The sequence below is a fragment of the Mauremys reevesii genome, linkage group 1 (genome assembly GCF_016161935.1).
Source record: "Mauremys reevesii isolate NIE-2019 linkage group 1, ASM1616193v1, whole genome shotgun sequence".
NCBI classification, from domain to species: domain Eukaryota; kingdom Metazoa; phylum Chordata; order Testudines; family Geoemydidae; genus Mauremys; species Mauremys reevesii.
This window is the reverse complement of record NC_052623.1, coordinates 270,938,961-270,966,764: the sequence shown is the minus strand read 5'-3', so window position 1 is coordinate 270,966,764 and position 27,804 is coordinate 270,938,961. Positions and strand designations below refer to the sequence as shown.

At 47.5% G+C, this 27,804-nt stretch overlaps 1 protein-coding gene across 2 annotated transcripts in view; it reads right to left on the bottom strand.

Moving 5' to 3' along the window:
* The window catches only part of SREBF2 (sterol regulatory element binding transcription factor 2), a 35,440-nt gene extending 16,925 nt beyond the window's left edge, over positions 1-18,515 (bottom strand). The window contains exons 1-9 of one of the 2 annotated variants that reach the window (XM_039491517.1): positions 18,449-18,515; positions 12,642-13,025; positions 11,338-11,519; positions 6,188-6,328; positions 4,725-4,946; positions 3,235-3,349; positions 2,853-3,034; positions 1,827-2,019; positions 765-946 (exon numbers count right to left, since the gene is read on the bottom strand). In XM_039491517.1, the coding sequence (XP_039347451.1) occupies positions 765-946; positions 1,827-2,019; positions 2,853-3,034; positions 3,235-3,349; positions 4,725-4,946; positions 6,188-6,328; positions 11,338-11,519; positions 12,642-13,023 (1,599 nt within the window). In that variant the 5' untranslated portion in view covers positions 13,024-13,025; positions 18,449-18,515. Of the gene's footprint in view, positions 1-764; positions 947-1,826; positions 2,020-2,852; positions 3,035-3,234; positions 3,350-4,724; positions 4,947-6,187; positions 6,329-11,337; positions 11,520-12,641; positions 13,026-18,241; positions 18,398-18,448 lie in introns of those variants that run through there. The other variant, XM_039491510.1, reaches the window with a different exon arrangement.
* Between the last annotated feature and the right edge of the window lie 9,289 nt (positions 18,516-27,804).

Sequence of the window (27,804 nt, the reverse complement as noted above, 5' to 3'; positions counted from 1 at the left end):
TGCGTCGTCACAGAGAGAAGTGCACTATGGGTAGCTATCCCATTGTGCAACTGGCCACAGGGTGCTTTGGGAAGGGTTTGCAATGCATCATGGGGCAGATACAGCATTACATGATGCAGGTTTCTCAATCCCATTATTCCAGGGAGATCCTAGTAGATTGTCAGCCTCTTTTTCAACTGGTGTGTGTGGTGGGAGGGAGAGGAGAGTGGTGTGTCTGGGGCAGGGGAGACAGCAGGTTGACCGACCTATCCTGAGGAAGGGAGAGGGGAATACCCCTCCCCCACGTCAGCCCCCAGCTCTGCTCGGCACAGCACTCTCCCCCAAAGCAGCCCGCTCTGCCTGCCTGCTTATGATTCTGTGATTCCCTCTGAGCTCTCCCACAGCCTCCTCAGCCCAGGAGCGGCATCCTGAGCAGCTGCTTGTGCTGAGGAATGTCCTTGCTGCCTAGGATTGAGCGGGAATGAAGACTGAACTCCCCTCCCCCAGGCTGCCCTGCAAGGCAAGAGTGAGGCACTATGCAGGGACTGTAGATGGGAGGCTTACAGCGCTGCTGTCTGTGCCGTACATGTTTAGTTGTTTGATGTCTCGTGCAGACTGGTGTCCTTTATCTGGCACCAATTCTCTCCATGTTTTCCACTTCAAACTGCACAGGAAGGTTAACCCTAGAAATGCTGGCATTCTCCCAAGTGCCAGCCATCGGGACCGCCAAAGAAGTCACTGGGGGAAGGGCAGGATTTGCTCTGCATAGTGAGGGGTTGCTTTACCCTTGCCAAATCCAGGTCAGCCTGCTTGCGATGCCGCCAGAACATTACAGACGAGCGGGAGTGCAGCCGGGTCACTGGCTCCCCGTGCACAAGGAGCTTTATACACACACTCAGGACAATTACACCATTCACCAGCCACAGCAGCAAAGTGGGCATCATCCAGCCAAACCAGCCGCCAGCACCTGGCAAAAAGAGAAATACAGAGAAGTCAGCCTGGATAGCACAAGCTCAGCAGGCAACATGTCACTGTGACCCCATTTAACACGTCCTGAATCTGGGAAAGATTTGATTTTCTTCAACTGACTGTAGTTATTGATTTCTTGACATCTGAACACTGACGTAGAAGCTTGCAACGTTAAAATAATCTCATTTTACAAAATTAATTTTAAAAAGCTAAACTTCCCCTTGAGGGGAGGTCAGCGCAAGTGGCTCTAGTGAAAAACTGGGCATCCCAGGATGCTTGATGCCTGAAAGGGACACAGTAAGATATTAATTAAATGCACAAAGGTAAGCTAGTGCAGCATGAACGCTGCACAGTTACAAGTCAGGAAACTGCAGAGGTCACTATAGGCTTCCTGGTCCTTGTTAAAAGTGTAATTTAACCACATCTGTGTAGGCTGTTAAACACACACCATAAACCACAGAGTCTGGGAAGCATGGCCAAGTTAACATTGTGGCAGGAGCCATGATTTCTGCACTGATTTTCACAAATGGCTTGATTTGTAAATTATGAAAAATGACCAGAGAAATAGCTCTTTGAACTTCATTAGAAAGTTCACCCTTATGGAAATAGAAAAAAGTGACCTATTTCAAAACTCCACAGCATCTGTCCAACCAGGGTAGCTTGTGGTGATGGGCTACGTATAGGTACCTTCTGGTAGCCCACTGGATTTGATTTTACCACCCCTAGTTTTCCTCTTGTAAGTACTAATCATGCTTAAGCACTCACTAGTCCATTCAGGTCTCTGACCTCCCCTTTGCCAGGGTTCTAGCTCACTACTACAACACTTTGTAAACAAAGGAGGCTGGATGCACTCTGTAAGTCTGTTTTTAAATGGTTACCTGACTCGATGGCCAGTACATTCCTTCCAAAGCCATGATGTACAGGGCTGTCTGATTCGGGCATCCCTCGCCCCTCCAGGAGGGATGTCAGAGGGTTGAAGGAGAGGCAGAGGAATGTGAGAGCACAGAGAAGTATTCGAGAGCGATCCACCATGCCAAGGGCCACAGGGGGAGAGTCGGGTTCGTCTTTAACCTTCACAAAGGGCAGGGATGGAGAGGAAGAGCAGGAAGAGACATAACTTTAAACACACTGTGAAACAGCAAGTGGGTGTGTGCACACGTGCGCGCTCACATACACATGACGGGAAGAGCATGAGTTTCAACATATTTGACTAATGCCACCAAGAACTCTGGGGCAGCCTTTCCTGGCTCAGTAAGAGGGACCTGGAGCAGCAAAGTGACTAACCTTCACTCTGGCCCCCATCATTTCAGTTTCTTGGATTCCTTATTTTAGGCCAGCACTAAGCTTCCATCAAAGCCACATGTAGCCACCTTGCCCACCTTGATTATGATGCCTACAAAATCCTTTTATCTGATAATAACTAGGCAGGTGGTGAGTTAATATTTCAACTACTCATGGGCTTATTGCCTGTAGAAATTAGGCACACAGCTAGTGTGTGTAAATACATGCTATTACTATTAACCCATCCTCCCTTCCTTCATCTCCTATTTCATCCATGTCATGTGTCTTGTCTTCAAGACTAAAAACTCTTTGAGGCAGGGTCTTTTACGACATAGATATCTGTACAGAGCTTAGCATGATGCAGCCTGGCTTGGCTGGAGTCTGTATGTGCCATTGCAATACAAACAAACAAGAGCAAACATTTGGCTCTCCCCCTGAAGTAGAGCCCTTTTAGGTGAGAGTCATGTCTCCGTTCCCTGCAGCCCTACCCTTCAGAGCTCTGTCAGCACTGCTCCTGAATGACAAGCAGCTGGCACTGTTGAGACTCACAAGGATCTGAAGTCCTGGCCATGATGTACCCCTGGAAAGGCTAGCCACCTTGCTCTCCTTTTAACTACAATTACCTTTGCATCGTCCAGGAGCGGGCTTCCCGGCTCAGAGTCAATGGAATAGGGGGAGAAGCCCTCCTGTGACCCCGAGTCAGAGGCCGGGGGAGACATCAAGAGAACGTTTTGGTTGAAGTCATCCATCTTCAGGTCCACATCGTTGTCCACGAGACTGCTCAGGTCAATGCCCTTCAGCAGCTCTGCAAAGATCAGAGATTCCATTTACTACACACCTCTCAACCATGCCCTGTGCCCTGCCCACTCTGCTCAGCTGGCCACAGAGATATGGGCCAACACTGGTGTGATTTCACATGCAATCTTTCACCACTGGCACAAATGGGTAGGAGGAAGCACATGCTCCTGCTTCCTGACCCACTCCTGCCTGGCGCTGATAACTTACTGTTTTTCTGGTTAGCCAGCTTCAGAACCATGTTCTCCTGTCTCAGCTTATGATTGACCTGCTGTAGGTATTTAATGTAATCAATGGCCTTCCTCAGTACTCCAGATTTGTGCATCTGCATGGAAGCAACACGTATGGAAAGCAGTTTATAAGAGCAATCACATAACCAGAGGCCCATCCACCCTAAGCAGTGCCACCCTCTTCACCATGTGATATACAGAGAGGGTGGAAAAATGACCATCCAGTATCACCAACACAGCCACTGAAAGTGTCAGCGCTGAGGTCAGGAAAGATTACACCTTGAAAAGTGCAGAGTGATTTGCTAACTAGAGGGGGAGTTACTGTGCCTGGGAACCACAGGGGTGAATATTTATTGGAAACAAACATTAAAAACAGTTTAAGAACCCCAATCGGAGTAACAGAATTCAGGTCTAGCCTTAACCAGAAAGGATACAAGTGCATAGCTAGAGTAAGTAAAAGGGGCTCTTTTCAGGAGGAACAAGCTTTTATGGGTTAACACAATGACCATTTCTCACTCTTCCCTTGGCTCACTAGGAGATCCTGAGCCAGTCCCATAACTTTTGTGCCTCAGACCTCCTACCTTCATCAGTAGAGTGAAAACATTTGCCTCCTAGGAGATGCTGCTAGGTTTAGCTTGTAAAGCACATGGAGCCACTCAGACACAAAGAGCTATGGAAGCACTGTTTTGTGCCTGGTTCTTCAAAACTCAAGTTTCCCATTTCCCCAGGCCTCACTAACACCAGAAGCAATGTTAAGAATTGCAGCTCCCTGATCTGCAACAGTGATGTCAGCAAATAGCACGAATGAAAGGGCACAACCTTGAACTCAGGTCTTGTTATGGTGGCAAAGCCTTTCACAGCACACCTTTAGCATTTGAACCAATATTAGTTCTCACAAACCAAAGCAACAAGGAATCAAATTGCCCAGTTCCATGTAAAAAATAGTTTTATATTTCTACAACTTTCATTCCAAAGCTCTTTTGAGACAGTTTATAGGATTCATTTACCCATCATGGAAATGCAGCCACTTCCAGGCAGCTACTTAACAGTACAGTTAAGAAAGGAAGCAAAGAACACTATTGAAACTACTGGGGAACGGTGTAACACTGTAGTTAACTAGGTTGGAATTTGACCAGAGAGTTATTTAACACAACTCTTACAAAAGGCCCAGAGGATCTTTAACCACCAAGACAGGTTAGGTCATGTGTTTTGTTACCTCAGTCTCCAGCAACAGTGCCCCTAGCATCACCGTGGAACACTGAGCCAGCAGTATTCTTATTCATGCATTTTCCTTGGCAGTCTACCATCCCACAATTAAATAATTATTAAAAACTACCACCACTAACAGCTTGCACCAGCTACGGTCTCACCAACAAAGCAGTTAGGCAGGATTCTTCTTATCTAACATATCTGGAGGTGAGAGGGCTGCAGACCACACAAGCTTAATGACAGCAGCTTTCATCTCTTTACCTTAGCATCTGTTCCCATGACCAGGTCCTTCAGCTCAATGATCTTGTCATTTATAGATGACCGATATCGCTTCTCAATGATGTTATGGGTCGTCCTCCTTTCTCCTTCTTTGGGCGGTTCCAGCTGCTTGACCCCACCAGGCACCTGTTTGATGGGCATCTTTTCCTGTCCCATCATCATGGGCATCGTGGTCAAAATGGTCCCATTGCTGCCAACCAAGGTCTAAAAAGGCAGAGAACACACAGCATTACTAGTAACAGTTACATGAGATGTGTGCCACATGAGAAAAAGGAGTCTGAAAAATGAAGTGTGGAATCAGGAAATAAAAGGGTTACAGAGACCAAGGAAATACACCCCCTCACCTCAATACACACCCCAAGTCGAGGATAAGACACATTAGTTAGAGCAATGCCATCGGCCATGCCAATATCTGTATGGAGAGAAAGTACTTCATTCTCTAGGATTGCTGACCTAAGACTTTTCATCAGTGTTGAGTCACTTTCATTTGAACATGTGAAAAACAAACCCAGGATCCTGCTGGCTCCCAAAATCCTCTGTACTAACCAATGGATCTCCAAAGCTACCTTTATACAATGAGAAATAAAGCTCTTTGAGAATCCCTTTGTGAGGGAAGTGAAAAAAACGCATAATTCCACCAGCTAACAAGTATGGCCCAAGGCTTCTATTCTACTACCCCTTCAAATCTTTGCGCTGCTTGGCCAGATGGTCTTTGCAAGCTAGGATAGCAACTCCTTTCTTAAAAGGGAGCCAATATTTTGACACTTCTATTTACAGTTTGCTCACAACTACCCAATAAGCCCAGCTACCATGCCAGAACAAGCCAATGGTTAATCTAGGCTTGAAAATTTGTCTCCAACTGTGGATGCTTTGGGAGAAAAAGAAACCCTCTCATCATGAACCAGTCTATGCAATACTAGAACCTTTCCAGGAGATTTTCTTTGAGTCAGTGATCTGTTCATGCCATGAAGCATGTCTGACAGTTCCTGTAATCACTATTACAGTCAAGTGCCACTGAGGATGCTGTTCATATAGACATCTGTTTTTGAAATTTACCATGCCATCTGCCTCAATAATATCTAGTAGTAGCACGTTTCACAGAGCATGCATTAAGGTTTCTTTGAGCTATTTTAAGTTTGCTACCTTGTAATTATGAGTGCTCTCCTGTTCCAAAAAGCTTTAAAATGGCAGTGGATTATTAGGCCATGTTCCTCTCTGGCTAATGCAGCAAAAAGATAAACAGGAGTCTACCCTTGGTCTTTGCTCTCTGGTCAGCAGACACTGCCAAAAATGCACAAACTGCATCTGTAGCCTTGGTGGAAGAGAGGCTATTCCTCATCTCGGGCATGACCAGGGCAGCACTCCAACTCCCTCCCATTGTCACTCATGGAGAGCACCAAACACTTAACAAAATAGAGGCAATAATTTAGAGGAAAGGTTCATACCTGCAGTGCTGTTGTCTGAATAGGGGTGGTCAGTGTAGTGAGGGCTGGATTATGAACTGCAGCCATAACTGGATTACCATCTGCCTTCAAAGTTGTCAAGACAAGAGAATCTGTCTTTATGATCTGAGGTTGGACCAGGACCTAGGGATTACAGAATATGGGAACACAGCAGGTGAGCATCAGGAAATATAGCTCTGTCTCCAGTAACCACAAACCTGTCACATAACAGACCTATCCGACTGCATAAAGAGTTGGTAAGTAGCAAAAACCCGAGGTCTGGAAACCCTATTTCCCTCACCCCACACCACCAGGACTTTCTCCGAACGTCAGAAGTCAACGCAAACTCCACAATGAGACAACCTGTACGCAAGGCTGGAAGATGGGAAAGGAAGGAACAAGATAGACATGACTTGAAAACCAGTTGCTATTTCTATGGGGAAATTAACATGCAAAAATAAAAGGGTGGGTTTAAGTCTCCCCTCTGCAGTGGTTGCACCTATAACTGGCTCCCCTGAGAACACACCCTATTTTACTGGAGTGAGCACTCAGTACTTAACAGGGCTAGACAGCCTCTGGCAGCCATTCAAATGCTGGTTTGAACACAGCATTGCTGGCGGTATTATAGATCACCAAGTCAGGAGGATGCAATGGTGGTGGTGAACAAACAGAAATCTCCAAAACACAAGCCTGACAGTAATGGAGGTCTTTTCCAATATATGTTTGGGTAGTTAAAAGTAATACAGCAACACACAAAATCTATAGTAAGTTCCTGGAACATACTGGGGACAACTTTTTATTTCAGAAAGTGGAGGACATAACAGGGGCAGCCATTTTAGATTTGATTCTCGGCAACAGGGAAGGTTTGATTGTGGGGCTAAAGGTGGAAGGTAATTTGGGTGAAAAGTGATCATGAAATGAGAGATTCATGAGTCTAAGGAAAGGAAGGAATGACAGCAGCAGAACAAGGACAATGGACTTGAAAGCAGCAGATTTTAACGAACTGGTAGGTAAGGTCCCATGGGAAGACAATCTAAGGGATAAAGGAGTTCAAGTGATATGGCAGTTTCTCAAGGAGACAATATTAAAGTCACAATTGCAAACTATCCCAATGCAAAGGAAAGATAGGAAGAATAGCGAGAGGCCAATATGGCCCACCAGGAGCTCTTTAATTACCTGAAAAATCAAAAAGGAATCCTAAAAAATCTGGAAACGTGGACAAAGTGCTAAGGAAGAGTACAAAGAAAGTACAGGCATGTAGAGACAAAATCAGAATGGTCAAGTCACCAAATGAATTCCACTAGCAAGGAACATAAAAGGCAGTAAGAAGAGGTTCTTCAGACACAGTAGGAGCAAGAGACAAAGGAAAATATAGGTCCTCTTCTTAACAGGGAAGGAGAGCTAATAAGTGATGACATCAAGAAAGCGGAGGAGTTTAATGCCAATTTTGCTTCAATCTTCACTAAAAAGTTAATGGTGAACAGATACTCAACATAATATTGACAACAAGGGGGAAGGAAAGCAAGCCAAAATAGGGAAAGAACAGGCTCAAGAATATTTAGACCAGTTAGATGTGTTCAAGTCAGCAGGGCCTGATGAAATTCATCCTACTGTCCTTAAAGAACTAGCTGAATCAATTTCTGAACAGTTACCAACCATCTCCAAGAATTCATGGAGTATGAGTGAGATCCCAGTGGACTGGAGAAGGACAAACATAGTACCTATCATTAAAAAGAGGAACAAAGAGGTCTTGGGGAATTATAGACCAATCAGCCTAACTGATCCCTGGCAAGATCTAGAACAAATTATTAAACAATAACTGTGTAAGCATCTAAAGGACAATAGGGTTATAAGTATACCCAGCATGGATTTGTTAAGAACAAATCATGCCAAACCAACCTAATTTTCTTCTTTGACAGGGTTACTGGACTAAGAGATAGGGGAAAACCGTAGACATGGTATGGCTTGATTTTAGTAAGGCATTTGACACAGTCTAACATTACATTCTCATGAGCAAACTAGGGAAAATTACTCTAGGGTGGGCACACAACTGGTTGTAAGACTGTACTCAGAAAGTAATCATCAACCATTTGGTGTGAAAATAAAGTGGTGTACCTAGTGGGGTGCCACAGGGGGGCAGTCCTGAGTCCAACACAATTCAGTATTTTCAATTAATGACTTGGATAATGGTGTAGAAAGTACACTTATAAAATCTGCAGATGACACCAAGGTGGGAGTGGCTGCAAATGCTTTTGGTTTACAGGATTAGAGTTCAAAACAACCTTGACAAATTAGATAACTGTTTTGAAATCAACACGATGAAATTCAATAAAAACAAGTGCAAATTATTACACTGAAGGAAAAAATCAAATGCACAACTACTGGGTGGTAGTACTTCTGATAAGGATCTGGACGGTATAATGGATCACATAATGGAATAGGAATCAACAATGTGGTGCAATTGTGAAAAAGTCTAATAGCATTCGGTAACTGTTCTGCTCTACTTGGCAGTGGTGAGGTCTCAGCTGGAGTACTGCATTCAGCTCTGGGTGCCATACTTTAGGAAAGATGTGGACGAAGTCCAGAGGAGAGCAACAAAAATGATAAAAGGCTTAGAAAACTTGACCTATGAGGAAAGGTTCAAAAACTGGGCACATTTAGTCTTGAGAAAAGATGACTGAGGAGATCCTGATGATAGCCTTCCAGTAAGTTAAATGCTGTTATAAAGAGGATGGTGGTCAATTGTTCTCCATGTCCTCTGAAAGTAGGACAAGAAGTAATGGGCTTAATTTGCAGCAAGAGAGATTTACATTAGATACTAAGAAAAACTTCCTAACTATAAGGGTAATTAAGCTCTGTAATAGGCTTCCAAGGGAGGTTGTGGAATCCCCATCATGGGAAGTTTAAGAACAGATTGTACAGATACCTGTCCAGGATTGTCTAGATGTACTTGGTCCTGCAGGGGGCTGGACTCAATGACCTCAAGGTCTCTTCCAGCCCTACATTTCTAGGATTCCATCATTCTCATCTATGGCCTGAGAATTAAGGTCAGGTTTTACCTCATTTGGCTGAAATAATCAGTTAACCCAAACTTCACTCAAACTGAAGCCAACAGTAAAGGCTGGTTACCCTTTACCCTAAAATATTCTTCCTTGCTTTTCCATTTTTGCAGCTACTTCACCATTCCTGATCCTGGGTGGGATAATAAGGGACATGTTACTGTTTTGCTTAACCTCAGTAATCTCTTTCATACAGAGTGTATACCCTACGGTGAAGCACTTCACATAATAGCAAAGGGAGAAAACAGATCCCTTTACTTCTGTGAGCATATTTTCAAAAGAGATTTGATAGGAGACGAAGCAGCAGAGAAATACTGGATGATGTTCCATATAGCAGACGTTCACAGGGGAAAATGCTCTAATAGCTGCATTGGTGAAATTCTAACAGGAATAGAAAAAGTAGACAGGTTATTGGCAGCCTAACCAAAAGTAGGAACAATTAGAAATCTACCATAAAAGACTGCTAGCATGAGATTTCAAGTCTGGTTTGGCTGACCAAAGCAACTTAGACACACAGGATAACGTATAACTATGCAGCCAGACTTTTGATGCTTAGTCAAACAGAAACTTGAAGTTTGCCCAGTGCTACATTTAATCATGCTATGTGACATGACAGATATTCATAGAATCATAGAATATCAGGATTGGAAGGGACCTCAGGAGGTCATCTAGTCCAACCCCCTGCTCAAAGCAGGACCAATCCCCAACTAAATCATCCCAGCCAGGGCTTTGTCAAACCTGACCTTAAAAACCTCTAAGGAAGGAGATTCCACCATTTCCCTAGGTAACCCATTCCAGTGCTTCACCAACCTCCTAGTGAAAAAGTTTTTCCTAATATTTGACCTAAACCTCCCGCACTGCAACTTGAGACCATTACTCCTTATTCTGTCATCTGGTACCACTGAGAACAGTCTAGATCCATCCTCTTTGGAACCCCCTTTCAGGTAGTTGAAAGGAGCTATCAAATCCCCCCTCATCTGCAGACTAAACAATCTCAGTTCCCTCAGCCTCTCCTCATAAGTCATGTGCTCCAATCCCCTAATCATTTTTGTTGCCCTCCACTGGACTCTTTCCAATTTTTCCACATCCTTCTTGTAGTGTGGGGCCCAAAACTGGACACAGTACTGCAGATGAGGCCTCACCAATGTCAAAGAGGGGAATGATCACATCCCTCGATCTGCCCTATACAGTCCAAAATGCCGTTAGCCTTCTTGGCAACAAGGGCACACTGTTGACTCATATCCAGTTTCTCATCCACTGTAACCCCTAGGACCTTCTCTGCAGAACTGCTGCCTAGTCATTTGGTCCCTAGTCTGTAGCAGTGCATAGGATTCTTCCATCCTAAGTGTAGGACTCTGCACTTGTCCTTGTTGAACCTCAGATTTCTTTTGTCCCAATCCTCTAATTTGTTTAGGCTCCTCTGTATCCTATCCCTACCCTCCAGCATATCTACCACGCCTCCCAGTTTAGTGTCATCTGCAAACTTGCTGAGGGTGAAGTGCAAAACATTCCAAGTGGTATGTTCACAGTAAGGAGCTCTTTTGCCTGGGTTAAATAAAGCAAGATGTTTTTGGAAGGTAGAAAGATTTGTTAGAATCACTTTCCACACCCAACAACTCAGGATCCCCGAGTAAACCCAGCACCAATCAAGCAACTAAGCCTCAGCCAGTCCCACCCACCAGACCCCATTCCTGGATCAATCAAGCAACCAAGGCGGCTCCTGCAATATCCTCCCCGATGGACAGCGCCGGCTCCAGCTTTTTTGCCGCCCCAATAGGCGAAGGGGGAAAAAAAAAGCCGCTATCAGCAGCACTTCGGCAGTGGCTCTACCGCACCGCTTAATTCTTCGGCAGCAATTCAGCAACAAGCCCTTCACTCCAAGAGGGACTGAGGGATCCGCCGCTGAATTGCCACCGAAGACCCGAACATGCCGCCCCTTTCCACTGGCCGCGCCAAGCACCTGCTTCCTTCGCTGGTGCCTGGAGCCGGCCCTGCGGATGGATCCTGGGGAGTTCTGCGAATTGTACCCTCCACACTGCATTTGCTGAGGGCACTAGGCACTCCCTTCTTTGCATATTCCATATTTTTACTTACTGGAACTTGCTGGACCTGAGGAGCAGCTACTGTCTGGACTGTGGCAGGGGTTAGTGTTTGGATGGTGCCATTGGCAGCCTGTGTGAACACTCTCTGAGCCTGCACAGTCTGCACCTGCTGCTGGATGGTGACTGGTTGAACTTGGGAGGACGTCACGAGACTCTGAACTTGAGGCTGAAGCACTGAAAAGGAGAAAAAGATGTGAGGGACAGCACAGCAGAGAGGCTCTCAGTCTGGGGGTTATGATACCCCGGAAGATTGTAAATGGCTGAGTAGGTAACTCATGGCACCACCACTACCTTGTGAACGATCATACAAATTCCCTTGATGGCACTGGGCCTAGCACAAAAGAATCTGGGATGCACTGCGGACCAGCTGGGAGCAGCTGAATGGCAAGAGCATGGGAGGAAGAGGTTGGACACACTTTTATCTGCTAAACGTTTTAATTATACCAGAGTCTCTGGCCCGGCCTTCCCTACAATGCTGCCATTAGTACCTCCTGTGACTTATCCCTTGCATCAGCTCTTAGCACCTGAAATGAGAACAGAATCCGATGCCTAAGCAATAGAGAACTGTGATGACTGACCTTAATGAGAGCTCATTATTTTTATTAGTTTAGCCCCTAGGGGCAGGGGCTGTGTTTGTACAGCACCTAGCTCAGGTGAGTCCTGGTCCACAACGAGGGCTCCCAGGCACTAAGGTCAGATGATTTCTAATTGAACCTTCTGGGAAGTGCCCCTACTCACCAAATGCATTAACTCTGAGTACCTGAACCCTCGTACCACATGCCGTAGTCCCTTATCTTATTGCCTTGGATGCAGTGTCACAGTGGGAAGACAGCCCAACCTTCTAGTGGAAAAACACACTGCCATGTGGGAGAGAATGAGAGTTCCAGCGCTGGGTTTATCCTTTGCTCCCACAGCTAGAAGCACTACACAAGTAAACTGTGACACAATTTCTAAAGCACCATCTACAAAGCCCCGTCAAGAAGCCAATGCAAAGGATTGTGGGGCCACATTTGAGGCGAGCAAGTATAAATGAGTCACACGTAGATCATATGAAGAGTTAGAAACCCATACACTAGAGTTTTCCTGTCTTGCCCATTGAATCTGAGTGAAAGTACATTTCATTTAGATTGAAACTCTTCATGCAGTACCAGTGATTTCCCAAAGACCAGGTCATAAATTAGAATTATTGGGCAAACGGCATCCTCTAGAGCCATCATGCCTAAAGGTTTCTTTGAAAAGTAGCTTTTTTTCGTGACTACAATACAAAAAACAGTGTTCTGAGCCCCCAGGCACTACCTTGAAAACTCGTGGCTGCATTCTGGTATATTAGCGGTTGCTGAATGAACCTGGTCTGGGGAGTAGAGCTGAAAGTTGGAGTAATCATCACAGTCTGCTGCTGGAGCTGGGGCTGGAGCTGGGGACGAGGCTGAAGGAGGGGTGCAGACCGCTGAGGGGCAGGTGCTGTTGCCTGGGGCACTTTGACTTGCACAGCCTGGAGCTGGGGAGAGGCGGTGGTGGATGGGAAGGACTGCAGCTGTGCCTGGCTGTATGAGCTCTGCAGCGGATGGTCCAAGGTTCCACCAGTGCTACCTCCACCACTGCTCTGGAAGGTGCCACATAACTGCTCTGAAAACAGATCTGGAAACTCCCCCACCTGGTTGCTGACGAACTGCAGCATCTCTGAAAAGAATAAGAAAAATTTGTAAGTGCTATCCTCATACTGCTCCATTCCTCCACCATCATTAGGTCAGGACTCAGAAGCTTATGTGAGCATGGGAGGGAGTGGGGGGAGGTTCAGGATGATCCAGGACTGGAATAGGAGAGAAGCTACATAACACACATTTAGTAGTATTTGCAGACAGCAAGGGGTCACATCTGGAACAGTGGTGGGGAAAAGGTTGCGACAGTCAGGAGTGAGATGCGGAAGAGCTGCAGAAGAAGTCTGCACCTACCCATGCTGAGTCTGATGGCAGCCTGTTCCGCAACTCCCACGCAAACAAGAATTAATAAAGCCATCTCCAAAATGAGCACAGACATTACAAAACCTACATTTTAACACAGCTGCCTTCCGAGACACTCAGATGGCATATAGGAACAAAACAATCGCAGAGCCCCACCCAACAGTTACTTTCCCACCAAGCTTTTAGGGAAGCGTAAGGGAATAAATGGCAGCTGTCTCAATAAGCTCCTCAGAAGTGGGGAAATTTAGACAAGAATTCAGCTTAAGTTAAAGTTTAAACCTAAGGGAAAAACAAAAACCTAGCGGACCCATCATCCTACAGGGCTTTGGTGAGAGGAAGCAATGCCCACATTTAGTTCTTAGATTATTTTTTAAACAAACACCACTAAAAAAAAAAAATCAAACATCCCTCATGATCTCCTGCAATACATGTCCCTTCTAAACAGGCTACAGTTCTACAGCAACTGTTAATTTAATGCAAGCATTGATCCATTAAAAATGAAAACAAAGAATAAGACTTTAGAAATGAAAGCATCACTGCTCCCTAAAAGGATCTAACCTAGAGATCCTTCCATTTTATCCTGCAGAGTGCAACAAACGCAAAAGGCTGCCTTGGTGGCTAGGTAGGGCTGTAGGGAGGAAAAAAAGAGCTTTTCATAAGAGGTTGGCTCAGTTTGTACAGACACAGCAGAAGAGCTCTTAATACTTCGCATTTATATAAGACTTTACTCCAAAATGCCATGTACGTATTAACTAATTCATTTTCACAGCCTCCATGACAGAAAAGCAAGTAAATATTATCCTGCATCTTTGCATCCTCTATGCCTTGTACCATATTAATCTCTCTCACTTTCCTCACTTCTACCCAACGGGCATATCAGTAAATAGATGGGATAAATCCCCAAGAGTGAGGATAATCTATTTTAAAGAAAAAAACCCTGTCAAGTCTGGGAGGCCCAAATGGATTCTTTTTCCCCCTCTCAGCTTAGTTATACACTGAGAATAAGTTGCTGTTACTTTGGCTGCAAGAGGCCCAATAATTTACTTTCCATCTGCACATCAGCTATCTGAGGGAAACAGCTACCAGATGGGGCAAAAGACTAATAAAACTGACTGCGGTTTTGGCCAGATGAATGAAGGCCATACATTTTTGTGCAGCATCCAATGAACCTGTCGCAAAATACTATTGAAGCACGTAGGAAAATGTCAAGAGAATTAAACATTTGTAAATAAGGAGAACATCTACAGCAGTGCTAACGTGGATAAAATGACAAAGGATATTTATCTGCATAACCTGTCAAACTGATCACCCGCTGGGGTCAGGAATAAAATACCCACCATGCTTATCACTGTAGTCTTACACAACAAGGCTTTTCAGTTTCCTCTGAAGAATCCATCGGTGGCTATTATTAGAGGCAGGAAACAGGTCTAAATTGGACAAGGTTTTGTTCTGGCACAGTAGTTCCTATTTAGGAGCTGATTTTCAACTATTTTGTATTAAAGAGCATTTATTCACAATTCTGAAGTTACTGACTTGGAATCTTAGGAAGTCTTTTTTTCTTTTTAAATATATTGCTTCATCAACAAGTCAAATCCCACTTTTATCAGTAACTGAGTGTTGTTTAACCTGAATTTGACCAAAAAGTCAAAAACGAAAAAGCCCCAAAGGATGAATTTCAGGACATTAGGCTGCATATGGAACAAACACATTTTCCAAAAACTATATAGCTTTGCTAGCAAAAGTACAATAAGGAGAATAAAATACAAAGAATTGTAAGAAACACAAAGCCAGATGACAACTCTCCTTCCTAAAACCTATTTGCCAAAGCAAAGGAGGAGAGGAAACCTGCAAAATAACCACACAAACTGCATAAGCCAGAAAATAAGATTTCAGGAATATGGAAGGCTGCCAACAGCTAGCAACTAAATGATGAACCTATTATTTTGCAAAGATTATATAGGCCCTTATGTGTTTGAAAGGAGTGAGCCACTAAAGAGGAACAAGACAAGTTACTACAGAACACAGTTCTACGTAACCCAGTACCAGTAAAATGTCAACAAAATGTTGTATCAAACTCACATCAGTGAAGAAGCTGAGTTCTTTACCAATTAAACAAATGCAAAGAACTAGTCCAACGCTTGAATTATAGTTCTCACTCCTCCTTGGATGGTGTCTGGAATTTGGTTTTTCTATTTAAATAAATACAGGTTTATTTTTAAAAATAAATCTGCCAATTTCAAATTTAATTTTAAATAATCTATTCAAATGATTTCTATTAAATACAAAAAAATTAACATTAAACAGCACCTTTGCTGCCAAGTTTTAAAGAAAGTCAAACCACTGAGCTGGTGGAAATCAGTGGCTTAACACCTAGAACCACAATTTCTTGGAGGAAGAAAGGCTCCTGGGCTTCCCTTCCCTCCCTCCATGATCAGCTTCTCCTTTTCTAACAGTAAGGTACATGATCTGTAGAATAACCTCTCATAGCAATTAGTGGAAACTTAATCACCTGAGTCATTTGAAACGGACTTTGAAAAAGCCCTGGGGAATATGCTGTTGGAAACAGCCAAGCCTTGATATTAGCAAGGGTGGTGCTGAAAAAAAAGATGTGACTTTATTGGGCTCTTCCATCTCTAATTTCTTTGATTCTAAGAAAGATATTTTTAATCCCTATTACTGCAGGGTAGTACTGGCAAGAAGCTAAAAGCAAGAACTAGAAAAAAGGGACGGAACCTACTAGACCTGGGACTGAGCACCTGTCCTAGAATGAAAGGGCACTATTCTAATATCTTCCATATAAGTTCCTATACCACACTCACCACCAGGGTATCTAAGTGCCACCCACAGTGAGTCAGTCCCTCTGAAAACATTTAAAAAAACCACAATGGATACAAGTTAAACAAGATTGTTCATCAAGTGACAGGACTGCTCCCACACATCAAAGTAGCAGCATTTTTAGACAGACTTTCACATTGTAAACTCTTAAATAAAGTGTCTTAAACTGCCAGAGTGGTATACATGCTGCTCTGAGAGACAGTCTACACACCCATAATACAACAATGTAGTCAGTAGGGATACAAGAAGGAAGCAAGCAGGCACATCTTTATCCCCTAAGGAAGTCCCCTAACACTAACAGAAAGCAGGTTTCTAGGGTGCAGCTACCATGCTAGCCATACCACGTCAGTGCTGTTTCACAGGGAGGCACACAGGATGCTGCAGGCACATCATGGGAAGACCAGTGAATAGGACACACATGTTGCATGCCTGCCTGGGGTGGGATGGGGACCGTTTCATCACATGACTCATATCTATAACAGGCAGACATTCCCAGGTGGGCACATAAATGTTGTCTAGGCAGGCACATGTATCCAGGACTACAGAGGTGGCCTCACATCATACACATATCATAACAGGAAGTGACATATCTAAAGGAGCAAGTTTTACCACACACACTGCAAGTCTACTGAATGATTTTGCCCCCCTAGATACTGCGCGGGTGATCACAGGCTTGCCACATATACGTCACACCTATGCTACACACTCCCGAGTGGATGGGCACAGAATGGCCACATGTGCGTTAGTGAACCCCACACATTTCATTCCCTTGCCAGCTACTCTGTGGAGGAAGACACAGGCTTAAGCTGCCACACACATCACTCTCCCCATCAGAGAAAGGGGGGCCACAAGCTGGCCATACACCCACTACATACTTTAGAGGCGAGTGGGCAAAACTTGAAGTCATACATGCCGAGGCCACCACTAGAAGCAACCACAGCCCAATCACACATCAGCACCTCTCTCCACACACATGGTAGTGCCCCCTGGTATGCCCCCCAGGGAGGTGACACAGCCTGGGCATATGTCAGTGCCCCCCCCCATGCACCGACATGTAAGAACAAGAGAGATACCATGCTGGGTCAGACCAATGATCCAGCTAGACCAGTAGCCTGTCTTCTGACAGCAGCCGGTACCAGAGCACCAAGAGACACATACAGAACAAGGCAATTACGTAGTGACCCATCCCTGTCATCCAGTCCCAGCTTCTGGCAGTCAGAGGTTTAGGGTCGCCCAATGCATGGGGTTACATCCCTGTCCACCCTGCCTAATAAGCATTGATGGACCTATCCTCCATTAACTTACCTAGGTTTTTTTTAAACCTCCTTACACTTTTGGCCTTCACAACATCCCCTGGCAATGAGTTAGCTCCACAGGTGATTTATGCAGTGTGTGCACCACCCCAGGCACACTCCAGAGGAGCAGGCAGAGCCCGGACTCCCCTATGTCAGTGCCCCTGGGCACCCCCCAAGGAGGCAGGCACAGCAGGGGCTCCCCTATGCCAGTACCTCCGGGCAGCCCTCTCCCCCCCAGAGGGGCTGGCACAGCCCAGACTCCCCTATGTCAGTGCCCCCAGGCACACACCCCCCAGAGGGGCAGATTTAGCCGGAGCTCCCCTATGTCAGTGCCCCCAGGCACCCCCCTCCCCAGAGGGGCAGATGTATCTGGGGTTCCCCTATGTCAGTGCCCACAGGCACCCCCCCTCCCCAGAGGGGCAGATGTAGCCGGAGCTCCCCTATGTCAGTGCCCCCAGGCACCCCCCTCCCCAGAGGGGCAGATGTAGCCGGAGCTCCCCTATGTCAGTGCCCCCAGGCACCCTCCCAGAGGAGCAGATGTAGCCGGAGCTCTCCTATGTCAGTGCCCCCGGGCACCCCCCCCCCAGAGGGGCAGATGTAGCCGGAGCTCCCCTATGTCAGTGCCCCCGGGCACACCCCCCACAGGGGCAGATGTAGCCGGAGCTCCCCTATGTCAGTGCCCCCGGGCACACCCCCCACAGGGGCAGATGTAGCCGGAGCTCCCCTATGTCAGTGCCCCCGGGCACCCCCCCCCATAGGGGCGGGCACAGCCGGGCTCCCTGCCCTGCGGACTCCCCGCTCTCACCGTCGATGTCCCCCAGGGTGAGCTCGTCCCCCAGCTCGGTCAGGGTCTCCATGGCCTCCATGCCCAGCTCGCGGCTCTCCATCCCGGCTCCGCACACGGGCCCGCCCCCGCCGTGCGCCTCAACCCTCCCCCGGCCGGGCACCGCCTCAGCCCAGGCTCCCAGCACCCGCCGCTGCCGCCGCCATGTTGGGCCAGCCCCGCCCCCACCTGCGTGCCAGGAGCCAGGGCCGCGCGTTTCCTCGGCTTGTTGTCAATGAGACCAGGTCTCCCCCGGCCAATCAGCGGGCGAGGCGGCTCGTGGTGTGATTGCGCGTCAGCGATCAGCAGCTGCGATTAGCATACGGGGCCGAGCCCCGCCTCCTTCCCAGGTGGAATATTCATGAGGGGGCGGGGACAGAACGCTGATTAGTCATTGGCCCGAAGTAGGATTTAAAGAGACAGGACGAGTCAAGAAGGACTAGGGCGAAGTGGCCTAGGGTGGGCAGCGGGTGTGGTGATGCTGCGGGCATAGGCGGCAGGTTTGTATAATTTTTGGTGGGGCCCAAAATGGTGGTGCCCCCCCCCCGCTCCCGCCCTGTAAGCTGATATAAAATGAAGCTACAACGCATCAGTGCCACAAGATTACAAGGGTCAATTAAAAGTGGAAAGTCAGAAGCAGCACTTGCCTACTTCAATATACAGTATTATATTTTGTTGCACCTGTTGTGATGAAGTGGGAATGTCCTTAATATTTTCTCTGAATACTGTGTGGGTGCCTCAGTTTCCCCTGCAAGATGCCAACTGAAGGTGTTGGGGACAAAGAGATCAGGTGGCCTCCTTGTCCAGAAGAGATACAGAGGCCAAAGGAGGGGGTGTCAGTTTGGAGCTGGCTGGGGAAATGGGGAGAGACCCAGAACTTGGTTCTGGGCTCCCCACCCACCAAGATGGACCTGACAGAGGGGTTCTGTTTTCTGTACCAACAAGCTCTGTTTAAACTGTGTTCCCGTCATCTAATAAACCTTCTGTTTTACTGTCTGGCTGAGAGTCACATCTGACTGCGGAGTTGGGGTGCAGGGCCCTCTGGTTGCCCCAGGACCCGCCTGGGCAGACTCGCTGTGGAAAGTGCATGGTGTGGAAGGGCATGCTGAATGCTCCGAGGTCAGACCCAGGAAGGTGTAAGCTTCTTGCCCTGGAGACAGTATGCTCCGAGAGAGGAGGCTCCCCCAGAGTCCTGACTGGCTTTGTATGGAGTTGTTCCAAAGCATCACAGCATCCCCTTCCACACCGTGCACTTCTCAGAAGTCCGCACAGGCACTGACACTCCCTCCTCCGGCCTTTGTCTCTTTTCCAGGCATTAGGAGGAAACACCTTCAGTTGGCACCTTGCAGGGGAAACTGATTTGGGAGAAATGAAGTAAAAGCTGCCCAAACCGAGCTTGAGCACTCCTGAATTTTGAGGTGTTCAAATCTGGAAGGCAGGTGCTGGGGGTGGGAGAGGGCTGTGGGCTCCATGGGGGAGCATGGCAGCAACTGTCTGGAGCTGCACGGAGCCAGACACGCTAGTCTGAGTGGCACAGTAAGCAGTTTGGGGGTTGGAGAAGGGGTAGGGGGTTCCGGGGGGCAGTCAAGGGACAAGGAGCAGGGGGGGTTGGATGGGGCAGAGGTTCGGAGGGGCAGTCAGGGGGCAGGCAGCAATTGGATAGGCATGGGAGTCCAGGAGGTTTATCAGGGGACAGGTAGAGGGGTTCTGGGGGGAAGTTGGGTGGGGTCTTAGGAGGGGGCAGTTGGGGACAAGGAGAAGGGAGGCTTAGATAGGGGCTGGGGTCTCAGGAAGGGGTAATCAGGGGACAAGGACCGGTGGTGCTTAGATAGGGGGTGGGCGTCCTGGGGGGCAGTTGGGGCAAGGGTCTGGGGAGGGGGCAATCAGCGGCCAGGGGCTGGGATTCAAAGGGCTCTGGGCTGCTGGCAGCTGCGGGGAGCCCTGAGCCCTTTAAATTCCAGCCGCCTCCCCGGCTGGGATTCAAAGGGCACTGGGCTCCCTGAGCTTGCAGGCAGTGCAGAACCCTCTGACTCCCGGCCGCGGCTGAGATTTAAAAGGCTCTGGGCTCCCTGCGCTTGCAGGCAGCCCAGAGCCTCTGATTCCCGGCCGCGGCTGGGATTCAAAGGGCACTGGGCTCCCTGCGCTTGCAGGCAGTGCAGAGCCCTCTGACTCCCGGCCGCGGCTGGGATTTAAAGGGCTCTGGGCTCCCCGCGCTTGCAGGCAGCCCAGAGCCTCTGACTCCCGGCCGTGGCTGGGATTTAAAAGGCTCTGGGCTCCCCGCACTTGCAGGCAGCCCAGAGCCCTCTGACTCCCGGCGGCGGCTGGGATTTAAAAGGGGCGAAACCTAGCTCCAACTATTGGTGGAGCAGAGCCCCTGACTGTAAATATTCCTGGGGCTAAAGCCCCAGGAGCCCATATAAGTCGGCGCCCATGGCTGCGGGGAGGGGTGGGCTGCGGGTGTGGTGACAGGGGGAGATGAGCCGGTTGGCCACGGGTGTGATAATGGGGAGGGAGCGGGCAGCACATCTGCTGATGGCAAGAGGGGGGGGAAAAACAGCAGGTGTGATGGCAAGAGGGGGGTGAACAGCAGGTGTGGTGATGGCAAGGGACAGGGAAGGTGAAGGGATAGATGGGGGAATGGCGAGGCAGGCAAGAGGCACGGATGTATTGCTAATCTGAAGCATTAAAAAATCTCAAGTCAGGCCTCCAGTATAAATCAGGACCAGCTTTAGGAACTGCGGGGCCCGATTCGAATACCCAGCAGCAGTCTGGGTCTTTGGCAGCACTTCAGCGGTGGGGGGTGCCTCACTCACTCCGGGTCTTCCACGGCACTGAGGGACCCTCTGATGCCGAAGACCTGGCCTGCTGCCAGGTGAGTAAAAAATAAAAAATTTAAAAGGCGCCTAAGGCACGAGGCCCTCTTAGGCACGGGGCCCAATTCGGGGGAATTGGCCTAAAGCTGGCCCTGATGACAACAGGGTAATTGTGGCCCAGTAGCTTGCTCTCATGGCAAGAGCTACCACTGTGCAGCACCAGTAAGGACACAGTAGCTTGGATATGGTTTTTCAGCATGGCTGCTCATGCCTGGGCTAGGCTAATTCAGGTGCCAATCACCCAAGTTAATGTGGCAGTGAAAACTACCCGAAATGAAGAGTAATTCTAGTGAAGTCAGAGGTCTTGTTGTTGCCAATTTTCTCGATTTTTATCATGAGTCTCCTAATATTTGGTGTTTTACTTACTGCCCCAGATCCTGGAGGCAAGTGATTATGTGAGACTCTCGGCTTTCATATAAAAAGGGTAAATTTCTAGCCCTCCTGGTAGCAGAGAAAATATTGCAAATGTGACCTGAGTGCATAGGTGTTGACTCCATGAGTACTCTGAGATTAGAGAACCCCTGGGGAAAAAATAGTGGGGGTTCAGCACCCACTGGCGGCCCTGCCAATCAGCTCCTCCTCCCACCCCGCACCTCCCGAACAGCGGTGTGCAGGATACGCTAGAGGGGAGGAGGTGGAGCGGGGGTGGGAGGAGGTGGGGCAGGCAGGGGTGGATCTTTCCCTCCTGAGGGAAATGAGGAAGCTGGCACCTGTGCCTGAGTGCTCCTAAAGGCTCTGAAACCAGCAGTCAAATTTAATTATTGGCTTTAAAATCATGAGAATTAAAAAAAATAATCTCCATGATTTTTTGGGACCTGACTCACGATCTTTGAATGCCTGAGGCTGGCAATAGTACATTGGGGTTTCACTAGAGTAAAATAAGAAGAACATTAAGCCCTCTAGCTGGTTAAGGTTAAGCCAGCTTCATGCAGCTGCCTTTGCCTCACCTGGTCATGGTGCATTCCACATGAGCCTCCCATAGGTCCTGAAATACACACAGTCTCTATATAGTTAAAAACCTCTTTCCAGGCTCACTGCAGCCTTTGTATTCTGAATCACTCCATTCTCCTGGCTCTCCAGTCATCCCTTGTTCCCTTCTGTCACAGCTCCTCTTCTATCTAATTCAGCGCTCTCATGCTGGATCAGCTTCGCTAAGACCCCTTTTTCTGTGGAGTCTAACCACATTCAGTTCACTGCCTCTGATCTTTTCTAACCTGCCTTTTCCCTCATGTTCCCAGGAACACACCCACCGCTTAGGCTCTCGCTAAGTCCTGTTTCTTTATCCTCTTATCACCTGAATCCACCCTTTCCTTCCTGTTCCCACCATTAAAACCATGGTCAGTTCTTGCTCTTATTGTTGTAACCTTCTCCTCTTCAACCTGTCCAAAATACCACTAGTAATGTCATCTGTCTCCTTCTGCTCCATAGTGATGCCTTCATATGCTTGTGGCTTTCTGCCTCAACACATCCAATTCAAGCTCTTGTTAATATGCAAGGCCTTATGTAATTCTCCACCTACACCTCTGCTCTCACTTTCCCATAGCAACTCCCCACCCACCCACCATCTAAACTCTTCCCAGTCCTCTTTCTTTACTGTTCCTTTTTTCTGCATTTCCCCCTCCCCCAGCTCTATATCTTTCTTTCCTACTATCTCCCTGTCGGCATCTGTCAGGTATCCTCCTCCAAATCTTTATCCAGCCATCTCTCCTCCCTCTTTTCCTCATTAATAATCCCCACATCCTTCCCGTCCTGAATCGATGCCTGTGCCTTGTGTTGGTCATAGTTTGAGAGTCAGTTCTGTGGGGTAGAAAACATAGATCTAGAAGTAAAGTGCTGCATAAGCTTATAGCACTATATGAAAAAATAGTAACAATAATTAGAAGTGAAATAGAGCAGGCATTTAACAGCAGCTTTACACAACAGTTCAGGACAAGGAGTGAAGACAATAGCATCCAATTGAAATTTCAGGAGGAGCTTTGATCCGCAGAATGTAACTTCTCAATTAATATGCAGCCCCAATGTTCTGGCTGACACCCCTACTTTTATGGAAAGTGCCATGGGCTGTGTTTAGAGTTCTGATGATCATTAGAATTTAGAGCCTCTCTGTTTGTGTGCCATCTGAAAGACAACCACAACACTGCTCTTCTAGCACTATTCTAGGGCACTGGTTTAGTGTAGACCCTAAAAGATGACCACCATCAGTTACAAATAATACTTTCTGCAGCACCCTGGATTTTCCTGGGAGGTCTCCCATCCAACTACTTTCCAAACCAGACCCAACTCTGCTTAATATAAGATGTGAGGTGATCACACCACCAGGTGGCACAGCCACCCCTTTCCCTGTATATGACGCAGCTGAAATTTAATCCTGCAAGACGAGCTGTTAGCACAAGACATGTGAATGGAGACATTTCCAAAATGAATTCCTACCCATGGATTCTCAGCAGTGCAGATGGACCATGTTTGACCAGAGCAAGGAGACAGAAATCTTATCAGGCAAACCCCTTCCCTTGCAGAGTGGAGCAACCACTCTGTAACATGAGTAGCTATGCAAAAATGAGACCCTCTAAGACAGAGGGGCTGAATGTTTTTCAAAGAGTGATCCTGTATTCAGTCATTTGCAACTGCTCCTTCCCATCTGTCTTCCCAACTCCTCTGCATCATGTCCCAGGAGGCAAAAAGAACATAAGAACGGCCATACTGGGTCAGACCAAAGGTCCATCTAGCCCAGTATCCTGTCTTCCAACAGTGGCCAATGCCAGGTGCCCCAGAGGGAATGAACAGGTAATCATCAAGTGATCCATTCCCTGTCGCCCAGTCCCAGCTTCTGGCAAACAGAGGCTAGGGACACCATTCCTGCCCATCCTGGCTAATAGCCATTGATGGATCTATCCATTAATTTATCTAGTTCTTTTTTAAACTCTGTTATGGTCTTGGCCTTCACAACATCCTCTGGCAAAGAGTTCCACAGGTTGACTGTGTGTTGTGTGAAAAAATACTTCCTTTTGTTTGTTTTAAACTTGCTGCCTATCAATTTCATTTGGTGACCCCTAGTTCTTGTGTTATGAGGAGTAAATAACACTTCCTTTTTTACTTTTTTCACACCAGTCATGATTTTATAGACCTCTATCATATCCCCACTTAGTCGTCTCTTTTCCAAGCTGAAAAGTCCCAGACTTATTAATCTCTCCTCATATGGCAGACGCTCCATACCCCTAATCATTTTTGTTGCCCTTTTCTGAACCTTTTCCAATTCCAATATATCTTTTTTTAGATGGGGGGGATCACATCTGCACACAGTGCTCAAGATGTGGCAGTACCATGGATTTATACAGAGGCAATATATTTTCTGTTTTATCTATCCCTTAGTGATTCCCAACATTCTGTTCGCTTTTTTGACTGATGCTGCACATTGAGTGGATGTTTTCAGAGAACTATTCACAATGACTCCAAGATCTCTTTTTTGAGTGGAAACCACTAATTTAGGCCTCATCATTTGATATGTATAGTTGGGATTATGTGCATTACTTTGCATTTATCAAACTGAATTTCAGCTGCCATTTTATTGCCCAGTCACCCAGTTTTGTGAGATCCTTTTGTAGCTCTTCACAATCTGCCTGGGACTTGAGTAATTTTGTATCATCTACAAATTTTGCCACCTCATTGTTTACCCCTTTTTCCAGATCATTTATGAATGTTGAATAGGACTGGTCCCAGTACAGATCCCTGGGGGACACCACTATTTACCTCTCTCCATTCTGAAAACTGACCATTTATACCTACCCTTTGTTTCCTATCTTGTAATCAGTTACCAACCGATAAGAGATTGGATTCCACTGAGGGAATAGGTGCAATGATTTGTGGAATGCTGCTCATGGCATCCTCTGAGCAAACGCATGTTGGTGGAAAGTCAGATACAGACGCCTGGGTCTACACTATGGGGTTAGGTAGAATGTAGCCGTGTTAGGTCGATTTTATAATGAATGCATCCACACAACCAACCCCATTCCGTCGACCCAAAGGGCTCTTAAAATCGACTTCCGGCAAGGAGAGTAGCGCTAAAATTGACTTTGCTGGGTTGAATTTGGGGTAGTGCGGATGCAAATCGATGGTATTGGCCTCCGGGAGTTATCCCGGAGTGCTCCACTGTGACCATTCTGGACAGCACTTTGAACTCCGATGCACTAGCCAGGTAAACAGGAAAAGCCCCGGGAACTTTTGAATTTAATTTCCTGTTTGGTCAGTGTGACGAACTCAGCAGCACAGGTGACCATGCAGGCTCCCGAGAATCGTAGAGCGTAGAATGTTTCTATGCTCCCTCTATCATCTCCGTCCCTGAGGTTATCACAAATTAGAAGGCAAAAAAAACACACTTGCGATGACATGATTTCCCAGCTCATGCAGTCCTCCCGCACTGATAGGGAATAGCTTAATGCATGGAGGTATTTAGTGGCAAAGACCAGGAAAGAATTGAGTGAGTGCAAAGAGCGGAGGCAGGATGCGATGCTGAGGCTAATGGGGGAGCAAACGGACATGATGAAGCATCTGTTGGAGCTGCAGGAAAGCCAATAAGAGCACAGACCCCCGCTGCATCCATTGTATAAACATGCACAACTGTCACTCCGAAGCCTGGCCAGTCATGAAACTGGTTTTCAAAGCCTCTCTGATGTGCGCTCTTCTAATCACCCTGGTGTCTGGCTGCTCAAAATCGGATGCCAGGCCATTTGCCTCAACCTCCCACCCCGCCATAAACATCTCCCCCTTACTCACACAGATATTATGGAGCACACAGCAAGCAGCAGTAACAATGGGAATGTTGGTTGTGCTGAGGTCTGACCAACAGCGCCAGCGCTTTTAAATGTCCAAAGGCACATTCTACTACCATTCTGCGCTTGCTCAGCCTATAGTTGAACTGCTCCTTACTATTGTCCAGCTTCATGAATGGATCCCCTGAGCTCATCGCTGGGGAGCAGGAGAGCAGTTGCAGGGGAAGTAATGGAGCCGTACACCATGCTCTGGTGGTTGCTAGGAGCTGGGCAGGGACGGTGTTCCCAGAACCCCCAGCCAAGCTACATGTCCGACGAGGACGGTTACCAGTCCTACTGCACCATCTGCTGCCAGCAGCACTCAGGAGGACCAATTCGGATCCCCCGACCTTGTCGCTGGGAAGCAGGAGAGGAGAGTTGCAGTGGAAGTGGTGGATGACGATAGTTAGCAGTCCTACTGCACCATCTGCTGCAAAGGCAAGGAGCTGCTGTTGTGTAGCAATGCCAGCTGCTGTAGGTGCTTCTGTGTCGAATGCTTGGAGGTCTGGGTAGGGCAAGGTACCTCGGCCAAGGCAAAAGAGAAAGAACCTTGGAGCTGTTACATGCGTCAACCACAGAAGTGCTATGGGGTGTTACAGCGCCGACCGGACTGGAATGTATGGCTGCAAGACTTCTTCACCAGCGACAAAGGACAGGAATATGATGCACCTAAAATCTAAAAAGGCCCGCACATTTCCCAGAGTCACTACCCTTGATAACAGAATGTCAATGATAGCATTGGCTTGTTGGATTACAGCAGCCCCCACAGTAGACTTGCCCACAACAGCAGCGGTGATGGTGAGCTGAGCGGGCTCCATGCTTGCCATGGTATGGCGTCTGCATGGGTAACCCAGGAAAAAAGGCGCAAAACAATTGTCTGCCGTTGCTTTCATGGAGGGAGGGGCGACTGGTGGCATGTACCCAAAACCACCCGCGACAATGTTTTTGCCCGTATCAGGCATTGGGAGCTTAACCCAGAATTCCAATGGGCAGCGGAGACTGCGGGAACTGTGGGATAGCTGACAGGATCACAACTAGCCAGCTGAGATTCAAGAATGGGGGGCTGTGCCATCACTGCTGACTGTTGGTCCTGCTCATTGCTTTGTAGCCTACATACCTTCTTGGTAAGCAAATACTCTGTCAGGCCTTCCTGCCCCCTTCCATCTCCACCTATGATAGTAGAAGAAGCAAGCAATAGAACTAGCTGACCATATCCTTGGCTGTGGGAAGAGCTGTCATTCAGAGGGCTGGCACACATGAAGCTGTCTGTTGTATCAAATCCTGCATCTTTGCTGCAGTACAGACTCTGGAGGGGACTGCAAGCAGTGGCCCACCTCACATGGGAGAGTCTTCTTCCATCCCCCTCGCACCCAGGCTCTGAAGGATCTGGCCACCTGTATCCCACTCAGATGCCAGGAGCGGCTTGAGAAGCAAACATAAATTAGCCCAAATTGAAATTTGACCAGGGATTTGTATCCCTGCTTTTGCAAGAGTATTATCAGATCTTCAGTGACCCCGCACTCAGGTCTCCGTTTCGTTATCCATTCAAAAGGTGGTGCCTCCAGCAGCACAACCAAAGCACCATGCTGGGACACAAGATCAGTACCAAGCGCGGGGAGGAGAGCACCACTTCCAACAGCTGCTTTGTTTGCCTGGTCCCAACCATAGAGGACCTGGATTTCAGAGGTGCTGAGCTCCGGTAGATTACATTGAATCAGTGCCAGTTGTGGGTATTCAGCACCTCTGACAAATCAGGCTAATAGTGATCCAGCATAGTCTTATTTCACTTGTGGGCTCTGAGGCAATCATAACCCAAGGTGCTACAGCAGCTGGGCACCATCATGATACCTTTATAGCCTATCCCCAC